The sequence below is a fragment of the Nicotiana attenuata genome, chromosome 11 (genome assembly GCF_001879085.1).
Source record: "Nicotiana attenuata strain UT chromosome 11, NIATTr2, whole genome shotgun sequence".
Taxonomy (NCBI): domain Eukaryota; kingdom Viridiplantae; phylum Streptophyta; class Magnoliopsida; order Solanales; family Solanaceae; genus Nicotiana; species Nicotiana attenuata.
In genome coordinates this window covers 30,538,999-30,550,266 of record NC_031999.1, presented here as the reverse complement: position 1 = coordinate 30,550,266, position 11,268 = coordinate 30,538,999, and the positions used below count along the sequence as shown (strand labels likewise).

The 11,268-nt window shown below is 38.8% G+C and overlaps 1 protein-coding gene across 1 annotated transcript in view; it reads right to left on the bottom strand.

The window, feature by feature from the left end:
• Positions 1,998 to 11,268, bottom strand: part of LOC109234794 (serine/threonine-protein phosphatase 7 long form homolog) — a 17,622-nt gene continuing 8,351 nt past the window's right edge. Inside the window, exons 3-7 of the mRNA XM_019400851.1 lie at positions 3,355 to 3,869; positions 3,161 to 3,251; positions 2,573 to 3,003; positions 2,200 to 2,496; positions 1,998 to 2,108 (exon numbers count right to left, since the gene is read on the bottom strand). Coding sequence (XP_019256396.1) covers positions 1,998 to 2,108; positions 2,200 to 2,496; positions 2,573 to 3,003; positions 3,161 to 3,251; positions 3,355 to 3,869 — 1,445 coding nt within the window. The remainder of the gene's footprint in view (positions 2,109 to 2,199; positions 2,497 to 2,572; positions 3,004 to 3,160; positions 3,252 to 3,354; positions 3,870 to 11,268) is intronic.

Genomic DNA, 11,268 nt, shown 5'->3' with positions numbered 1-11,268 from the left:
GAAAGTGCAAAAGAGAACGCGTATACGGAACCGAATGGATGTTGGTGAGTCCGTTTATACGCGTAAATGTGGCATATGCTCTCAAACAGGACATGACCATCGTAAATGTCCTTCAGGTGGTGTGCGTGACGGTGGTAATCCTGGTGCAAGTTCGTCCAATGTACCCAACTATCAAGGATACCCCTAGTCCTTTATTTTGGTATTATTTTTTGTAATACATGTCTGTATTTTTGTTTGTTTCAATATATAATGAAATAAAATAAATTTCCACAATCCTGTTACATCTTATTTTTTAACGTTATATTTTTATATGGTTGGAGCAATATTGAGGTATGGGTATTAGTAAACATGAGCAAGAATGTGGTATAAAAAAATTTCGTTATGAAATAAATTAAATATGTAAAGCGTGGTACTATAATGTGTTTTATCAATTGTCTTGTCGTTCTTAAAAAGCTGTAAAGCGTTGTTCAAAAGCTTGAATGAATGAAAAATATTAATTTTTTTTCCAGAAAAATTAAATATGTAAATCTCAGTATAATACTGTTTCGTGTCAGAGAAATTTAATATGTGAAAACCCTGTTTCGTGTCAGAGAAATTTAATATGTAATTCGCAGTATAATACTACGTTTTGCGGAGTTGTCTTATCGTTCTGAAAAAGCTGAAAACCATGTGGAAACCCTGTTTCGTGTCAGAGAAATTTAATATGTAATTCGCAGTATAATACTACGATCAATCTGAAATCTTGCCTATAAATAACGAGGGCGTTCGAGTTATTTTCTGCGCTTAACAACAACCTATAATCGAGATTTTCCATAAAACCAAACTTCTCTTTAAGAAATGTCTCAACGACCCCTTCGTTGCCCAAAGTGCGACTGTGGAATCAAAAGCATGATGTACAATGAATGGGAAGAAGCTGGACGCCACTACTGGGCGTGCATGAACAAGTTTTATAGGCAACCCGACGTACCTATATGCAATTTTAAGGTATGGGTTGATGAACCATGTGACCAGGAATACTACAAAGACCAGGTGTATCATCTTCAAGATGTGTGTAATGGGAAGTGGGACAGAGAGCGCCAATCGAAGCAAGAAATTGAAGAGTTGAAGGCGAAGATCAAGGAGGTGGAAGAAGAGAAAAAGAAATTAGAAAGAAAGCTCGAGAGGATTAACCAGAGAATACTAGGCGGTCGTAACTAAGCGGTGACATTTACGTGTTGATTGTTGTAGTGTATCTTCATGTTTCCTTTGTCAAGTGCTTTCATTAGTTGTACTGTTTGTTTTTGTGTTAGGTTTGTAAGGTTTGTGTTTGAGTTGTACCGTTTAAGTAAAATTGTTGTTCAAACGCAATTAAAATAAAATAGTTGTTAAAAGATAGTTGTTACTATTATTTACATAAAGCACTATTTACATAAAGTTAATACATAAGTAAATCAGTGAGTGCCGCAACCTGTGTGCTTCAGTGTTGCTGCTGGCCTAAGTCGCATCCCCTGTCGCCCGGGCACACTATCTAGATCACCATGTGAGGATGTGCAGCAGCATCAACCCTACAACTGGCAGGATCGGAAGAATAGGCCGTCGGGCCGTCAGCAACCTACAAAACAAGAAGTAATCTTAGCACGCGAAAATGTATTATTTTATGAAAATATATTATTATCTTAACCTACAGAGTGTACTATTATTTTAAGTAAGAAAATATTTTCTCACCATGGTCTCGTCGACCTCCTAGGTATATGTATCCATGGTGTGCTCATCACCGCATGTAGTGTCCTCAAAGATGGGCTGGGACGAAGACTGCATAAGAAAGTAACAATTAATTAATGGCAGCTATTTAAGGAAAAGAAAACAAATTGAAATATTAAAGTAATACAAACATACCGCCGCCTGTGGTAGATCCGCATGAACTGCCGGGGACGATGGATAACTCAACCTGCGCCCGCCATCCACGTCCCGGGCCAGCCGATCCTCAGCTGCGGTAGATGGGCATGCGAAGTACTGATCTACATCCCCGTCGAATGTACCCATGATCGACAATGCTCCTGACGGGGTGACCTGCGATGCTGGCAAAGATAGCTGAAGGCTATACGAAGGCATGCTGCTGGAAGGCTCATCTGCATGAGGCATATAACCCCGCTGATCATCTCCAAAGCCCCCAACTCCGAAGTCCTCGTCATGTCCCTCAGTAGGTGGCTCGACAAGTACCTCAACGCCCCCTTGCTGACCACCTCCTCGCCGTCCCCTGCGACCCCATGGGGCACCCCTGCCTCGTGGGGCACCCCTTCCTCGTGCCCTACCCCTGGCTCGTGGGACTGGCCTACCCCGTTGGTAGGCCTCTGGAGCCACATACTGATGCTCATGGTCTAACCTCTCGGCATCTCTCGCCTGCAACAGTGTCAGACGAGCCATCTGAGCTACCTGCCGACCATACTCAACCACTTCAGGGTCGGCACGCTGCTGCATCTCCTGTCCCAACTGGTAGATGCGATGATGCCCAATGGCCTATGAAACATTTAATATATTAATTAAATAACGCTATATCACAATTATAAGATATTAATAAGCCACAAAAACATACCAGTGCCTCGTGCCTCCCGGCGTACGGTCTGTAGCGCTCGCCAAGTACATGAACGGGGTTCCCGATCATCATTCGGGTCTGACGGCGGTACCACTCAGCATACAGATGAATAGAGGCCTCCTGGAAAACTGTAAGTGGTAGCGGAATGCGCCCAGCTCGGTCCTCCCAATAAGCTATCTGTTGCTGTAGCCATCCAATATACTGCCGGTCCATGCTGGCACGGTCGTCCCGCTGATAGTGTGTAGCCTCCCATCTAGGCTCCCTCGGTATAGGCTGAGGAAGGCCAAACTGTCGAAGCGCACGCTCCGTGGTATGATACTCAATGTGATCCCAGAAGATCATCAGGACGGAGTGCTCCAAATCAGCCGGTCGACCGACCAACAAGCGGGTAGCTGACCAAGCAACTCGATGTTGTATGGCGTCCAGATGAACTACCAAATAATAACATAAAAATGAGTACGCAAAACACAACTCAATTTAAAACAACCAAGTGTAGGTACATATTTACCTGTCCGTCCACCAACATATCTAACACATCCCTGAGAAGGGGGAGATTATGATGAGCATCCGTCCCTCGGTAGTTCCCACGCTGGAGAATCCACCTGATAGCTAGAGGGAGAAGCGGATAATCCTCACCGGGCGGAAGTGGTGGTAGAGGTGGCTCCAACGGCATGATCCGCTGCCAGGCCCAAAGCTAAGATAAAATGTTGATGTAAATTTATGAGTCATTTCGCGATATAGAATTTGGAGCAAAGAACAAAGTATTCAGAAATTTATTGCACCTGTAGGAGGGGCAGAAAACCACATATATCAACCGTTCGACCTATGCTCGGCCGACACATGCTCCTATACAGATACGCCAGAACAGTAGCACCCCAGCTGTACTGGGGTAGCTCATCCAGCTGCTCAAGACAATGCAGAAAGCGCATACTCACTTTACTCCCCGAAGTCTCCAGGAACAAGACACACCCGAAAAGCAGGAGCAACGCCAACCAAGTGTACCTCTGAATCCAAAGATGCTCCATCTCGTGGGTAATATCTGGGTGCAAATCCGCCATCTGATCTCTAATGAATGACAAAACAACGCGACTGCAACCCCGGTCACCCTGAGGTCTAGAACCAGTCAACTGCCCCATCATATCCGCCAACTGTGCACGTGTCATCCCTCTCCAGTGGTGGGGCAGTGCGAAGGCGCGTCCCTCTACACGCAGTCCGTATAAAACCTGGACATCCTGCAGCGTGATGGTGGCCTCTCCAGTGGGCAAGTGAAATGTATGCGTCTCCGATCGCCACCGCTCTACCAAGGCCGTGATGAGCGACCAATAAAGCTACATCCGTCCAAGCTCAAAAATGGTATATAATCCCGTAGTCTGGAGGCTTCTACTACGCGCTCATGGAAAGGATGCCCCGCAATAAACTCCCACAAATCATCAGGCCTCCTGGGGCGGAGAGCCTGCATCGATAGCTATCCCTCCCAAACATAGGAGGACCTATGGTCGCCCTGCAGCACTAGTAGCTGATCCTCGGCAGGTCCCGGATGCGCAGGCGGAGGAAAGGCCATGTCGTCTACTATAATTTAAACAAAATTAATTGTTTGTGTTAGTGTAATAAATTAAATAATTAAGTATGATTAATATTGGAGAGAATAGTTATGTATGGGTTCCAGGCTTGATTTTCGAGGCCCGGTAGCACCGAGTTATCCTTAATTATTATGCGTCTCAATTTCAACATTTTTAGAATTTTGTTACCTTAAAGAATTAAATTATAAATTTTTGAATTGGAGTAAATAATTATGTATGGGTTCCAGGCTTGATTTTTGAGGCCCGGTAGCACCGAGTTATCCTTAATTATTATGCGTCTCAATTTCAACATTTTTAGAATTTTGTTAACTTAATAAATTAAATTATAAATTTTTGAATTGGAGATAATAGTTATGTATGGGTTCCAGGCTTGATTTATTAGGCCCGATAGCACCGAATAATCCTTAATTATTATGCGTCTCAATTTCAACATTTTTAGAATTTTGTTAACTTAATAAATTAAATTATAAATTTTTGAATTGGAGATAATAATTATGTATGGGTTCTAGGCTTGATTTTTGAGGCCCGGTAGCACCGACTTATCCTTAATTATTATGCGTCTCAATTTCAACATTTTTAGAATTTTGTTAACTTAATAAATTACATTATAAATTTTTTAATTGGAGATAATAGTTATGTATGGGTTCCAGGCTTGATTTTCGAGGCCCGGTAGCACTGAGTTATCCTTAATTATTATGCGTCTACATTTCAACATTTTTAGAATTTTGTTACCTTAAAGAATTAAATTATAAATTTTTGAATTGGAGTAAATAATTATGTATGGGTTCCAGGCTTGATTTTTGAGGCCCGGTAGCACCGAGTTATCCTTAATTATTATGCGTCTCAATTTTAACATTTTTAGAATTTTGTTGACTTAATAAATTAAATAATTAATTATGTTTAATATTGGAGATAATAATTATGTATGGGTTCCAGGCTTGATTTTTTAGGCCCGGTAGCACCGACTTATCCTTAATTATTATGCGTCTCAATTTCAACATTTTTAGAATTTTGTTATCTTAATAAATTAAATTATAAATTTTTGAATTGGAGATAATAATTATGTATGGGTTCTAAGCTTGATTTTTGAGGCCCGGTAGCACCGACTTATCCTTAATTATTATGCGTCTCAATTTCAACATTTTTAGAATTTTGTTAACTTAATAAATTAAATTATAAATTTTTTAATTGGAGATAATAGTTATGTATGGGTTCCAGGCTTGATTTTTGAGGCCCGGCAGCACCGACTTATCCTTAATTATTATGCGTCTCAATTTCAACATTTTTAGAATTTTGTTAACTTAATAAATTAAATAATTAATTATGTTTAATATTGGAGATAATAATTATGTATGGGTTCCAGGCTTGATTTTTTAGGCCCGGTAGCACCGACTTATCCTTAATTATTATGCGTCTCAATTTCAACATTTTTAGAATTTTGTTAACTTAATAAATTAAATTATACATTTTTTAATTGGAGATAATAGTTATGTATGGGTCCAGGCTTGATTTTTGCGGCCCGGTAGCACCGAGTTATCCTTAATTATTATGTGTCTCAATTTCAACATTTTTAAAATTTTGTTAGCTACTGAGACTCTACGCTAAAAGGCTATACATTTTACTACGCTAAAAGGCTCTATATATTACTTCGCTAAAAGACACTATATTTTACTACACTACAAGGCTCTACAAAATGAACATAACATTAACAATACAAATAAACAAAATAAATAATATTATTTAACAATACAAATTATTTATCAAATTTTAATACAAATTACATAAGAATACAAATTATTTATCAAATTTTAAGCATTTTTGGTCACAAACATAACATAAATTCGGGTATATAAATCAAATATAACACAAACAATCCGGTAGCATTTTTGGTCACAAACATAACATAAATTCGGGTATCAAATAAATCAATCCGGGTATATAAAAGATACAAAATTAAACACAAACATAACATAAATTCACATGGAAACATACTAAACAATACTAATATGCATGACTATACGAGTTTCGGCATAAACTAAATTGAAATACCTCGATGTAAGTTTTTTGAATATTATTGAAANGATGAATTTCCACTGATTTCTATGATAAGTTTACCATAAACTCGAGTAATTAAGCCAAGGAACTTACCTCCAATCGATTCTCAGTCAAAACCCTCGAAATTTCTCGCCCAAAGCTCTCCAAGTCGCTTAAAAATGGTGGAAACTACCTCTTGTTCGCGGATGAAATATAATATTTTAAACCCTTCTGTCAACAGTTGATTTCGCTTTTGCGGTCCCGCTTCCGCTTATGCGGGACCACTTCTGCGGTCAGAAGTCCGCTTAAGCGGTTTTCATTAAAGTTACAATTTTCGCTTTTGCGTCCCAAAATCGCTTCTGCGGATCACCCAGTACCGCTTCTGCGGTTGACAGTCCGCTCCTGCGGACTCGCTTTTGCGGACTATATTTCGCTTTTGCGGAATCTCCTCACCAGGCCACGAACCGCTTCTGCGCTCCTTCACCCGCTTCTGCGGTCCATTTCCGCAGAAGCGGAAATACCAGATGACAGCAACAACAGACCTGAAGCAAACTTCAAAACTCTCGTTTAAACACCCGAACTCACTCCGAGGCCCCCGGGACCTCAACCAAAAACACCAATACATCCTAAAACCTCATTCAAACTTGTTCCCATCATCAAACCACATCAAATAACGCTAAAGCCATCAAATCACATCGAATTCAAGCCTAAGTTTCTTAAAAACTTCCGAATTACGCATTCGATCAAAAACCCGACCAAAACACCTCCGAATGACCTGAAATTTTGCACACATATCCAAAATCACCTAACGGAGCTACTGCAACTCTCGGAATTCCATTCCGACCCTCGGATCAAAATCTCACCTATCCACCGGAATTCGCCAAAATGCCAACTTTGCCAATTCAAGCCTAATTCTACTCCGGACCTCCAAAACCACTTTCGATCGCACTCCTAAGTCACAAATCACCTCCTGAAGCTAACTGAATCACCGGAATTCACATCCGAGCCTTCTAACTAATCAGTCAATGTTCGGTTGACTTTTCCAAACCAAACCTTCCTTAAAGAGACTAAGTGTCTCATTTCCTATCCAAACCAATTCAATTCAACTCTAACTCACCCGTAGCTGATAATAAAACATGAAAGAGCAATAAATGGGGAAAACGGGATTGTAATACATGAGACGACGGGTTGGGTCGTCACACCTAGTTGTCTCGGGGATAACTCTGTTGGAATTATGTGTCAACTTTAGGCGTGCGGATTTCTTTTCCTTTTGCAGTGGGGCAGGTTTATATATTAAAGCTTTTTTTATACCAAAAATTTATCCACTTAGGTACCACTTCTTTGTATGGAGAACCCACAATGGATAGACCTCCAAGGATATGTAAGTCCCAAAGAGAGAGAGATAGTTCCCTAGCTGATATGAGAAGCGTGTTCGTCTTAGGGCACCAAGCCTCACAAAATTCTTGCAAAATGTTCGAGTTTCGATCATAAGTGAAAAGTGAGGCATATACAACATCATAAAACTTTGTTGTACTTAGTTTTTGTTGGCTTCCACCAAGTACATCTTCAGCCCATTCCCAATATCCTGGAATATGACGATACTCGCCCTCGATTGTTGTTGTGTTTCCCCAACATACTTCGCCTTGAATTATGCGACGCCCTAAGTTTGGAAGGGTGCTAGCAATGTTTACATAGCGATGGATTGGTGCTTGGAGAGACCACATCTTGGACAATGGACTAGAAGTAGACTTGTGCTCCAAGGTCTAGTTTTCTACATAAAAGGGAGTTCCTCAAAGAAGGCCATGAGGCTGCATACCAGCCAGCTTATGGGGTGTGAACCAAAAGCTTGGTTTGTTCTATGCCATCTTCAGTCTCGATTACGAGATATTTAAGTTTTTATGAAGGCGAGGTATATTCTCTGAAATTTTCCATCTCTTCGGGTTGCAAAGAAGAACAAAAAGTCATCAAAGTCCAAATAAAGAATATTAGAATGGGCACAAAGGTCGAAATGGATAAAATGGCCTCCAATATTCGGGCCACATTGAGTAGGGCTGGGCATATATCGGGTAAAACCGATAACCCAAACCATTAATTGTTTATTGGGTTTTTGGTATCGGGTTATTGGGTTAATAAAGTTACGACTTTACCCTTAAGTATATAAATATGCTAGGGCTTCAGTTTCTTCTCTCCTATTCTTTCTCAGCCGCACTCTTCAGTTGCTTCATCTTCATTCTTCATAGACCTTACTAGTTACTCCTAGCGTAAGTCTTTAGTCTTATACATTACGCTTATAATTTTTATTACGAAATTCATCTTCATATTGGTATTTTTGACTGTTAATGATTCTTTATTTTTTTATTTTTATTTCTTAATTTTGTGAGCTCACATTGTGCAGCCTATAACCTACTATCAATTTTTTTTCGCACTTATCAATTCTCAATCGACAATATTCGTAAGTTTCAAGTATATTTTTTGACATTATTCTTCTGTACAGTACGCTGAGCTTTGACAACAGGACAACATTTTCTGCCTTCTAGGTGTTTTTCATTTCAGTGTTAGTATTGCCCATGCACAGATCAAGATTTTGCTCTATGGTTTTTTTTTTTCAAGTTAAGCATTTGACAAATAACATCCAGTTTATCTTGGACTGTTAGTACTATATGTTTGGACTTGTTAATTTTAAGGTAAAATTGTTACTACTTTGTTTTATTATTAATGTATTTGGACAACTGTTGTTGAAGAATTAGTACTATTCCAGTTGTGGCCACTAAACAGAATGCAGAAATGGGCAGTATACGATATGTGAATTCTTCTCTTTTTTGCTTAACTTCATTGAATTGTCTTCTCTTTTTTGCTTAAGTCTAAATTGAGTTATCTTATCAGGTAAACCGATAACCGTACCGATAATGATCGATAACCGATTAACCGATAACCTATATCTTATCGGTTCGGTTATCGGTTTATCAAATTTGTATACCGATAACCGATATGCTAAATCGATAATATTCATAACCGAACCGAACCTACCGATTTCCACCCCTAACATTGAGAGTAATCTCTCCGATAGTCGGTCATTTTGAGAGTAATCTCTCCGATAATCGAGTCATATTGAGAGTAATCTCTCCGATAGTCGGGTCATTTTGAGAGTAATCTCTCCGATAATCGAGTCATATTGAGAGTAATCTCTCCGATAGTCGGGTCATTTTGAATGTAATCTCTCCGATAGTCGGGCCATTTTGAGAGTAATCTCTCCGATAATCGAGCCATATTGAGAGTAATCTCTCCGATAGTCGGGTCATTTTGAAAGTAATCTCTCCAATAGTCGGGCCACCTTGAGAGTAATCTCTCCGATGGTCAGGCCATTTGGAGAGTAATCTCTCCGATAGTCAAGCCACATTGAGAGTAATCTCTCCAATAATCGGATCATTTTGAGAGTAATCTCTCCGATAGTCGAGCCACATTGAGAGTAATCTCTCCGATAGTCGAGCCATATTGAGAGAAATCTCTCCTATATTCGAGCAAGGATGAGTACCCATCCCCTCACGCCCTATAATTACCTTCTTCATGCAGGAAGGAATTTACTCTTGCAAAGAAATATGACGCATACAAAGAAAAAAAAATGACCGGCCGAATGTGGATTAATGCGGTTGGCAAGTACTATGAACTGATGTTCACTAAGGGAATGCATAGATGCTGGCTGCCCATGCAGAGCACGGGCCCAACGACCAACACTTCAACAACAGAATTTAGGATAAGTGGTCAACTTTATTAATTAACACCAAATGCTATGTAGTAAGTTATATACATCTTGTAAGTTAGTCTAAAAGTTAAAAGGTGCAGACATTTGCGCCCTCGTGTGTATATCACAGATGCATCTTCAAATCTGTATTTGCATTCTCGTGTGTATATCGCAGATGCATCTTCAGAACATCAGTAGTTTCTTTCTTTTAGCTTGTCCATATTATTCAAGCAAGTACCGTATTCGAAACAGCCTTGTGTTCCTATCTTCCTTCCGAAAGCTGATGGTAGCGCCTCTTAGATCACCATGCATGATTTCATTTAACTACAANATCCTTAATTATTATGCGTCTCAATTTCAACATTTTTAGAATTTTGTTAACTTAATAAATTAAATTATAAATTTTTGAATTGGAGATAATAGTTATGTATGGGTTCCAGGCTTGATTTTTTAGGCCCGGCAGCACCGACTTATCCTTAATTATTATGCGTCTCAATTTCAACATTTTTAGAATTTTGTTAACTTAATAAATTAAATAATTAATTATGTTTAATATTGGAGATAATAATTATGTATGGGTTCCAGGCTTGATTTTTGAGGCCCGGTAGCACCGACTTATCCTTAATTATTATGCGTCTCAATTTCAACATTTTTAGAATTTTGTTAACTTAATAAATTAAATTATAAATTTTTGAATTGGAGATAATAGTTTTGTATGGGTTCCAGGCTTGATTTTTTGCGGCCCGGTAGCACCGAGTTATCCTTAATTATTATGCGTCTCAATTTCAACATTTTTAAAATTTTGTTAGCTACTGAGACTCTACGCTAAAAGGCTCTACATTTTACTACGCTAAAAGGCTCTATATTTTACTTCGCTAAAAGACACTATATTTTACTACGCTACAAGGCTCTTCAATATGAACATAACATTAACAATACAAATAAACAAAATAAATTATATTATTTAACAATACAAATTATTTATCAAATTTTAATACAAAATTACATAAGAATACAAATTATTTATCAAATTTTAAGCATTTTTGGTCACAAACATAACATAAATTCGCGTATCGAATAAATCAATCTGGGTATATAAAAGATACAAAATTAAACGAAAACATAACATAAATTCACATGGAAACATACTAAACAATACTAATATGCATGACTATACGAGTTTCGGCATAAACTAAATTGAAATACCTCGATGTAAGTTTTTTCAATATTATTGAAATCGAATTTTTGCACCCGAAACACGGAATCCAAAGCTTCTTTTGTGTGTGGGACCTACACTCCTTGCTCTTTATGGGATGGGTGCGGCCGAATTTTTTTTTTTTAAA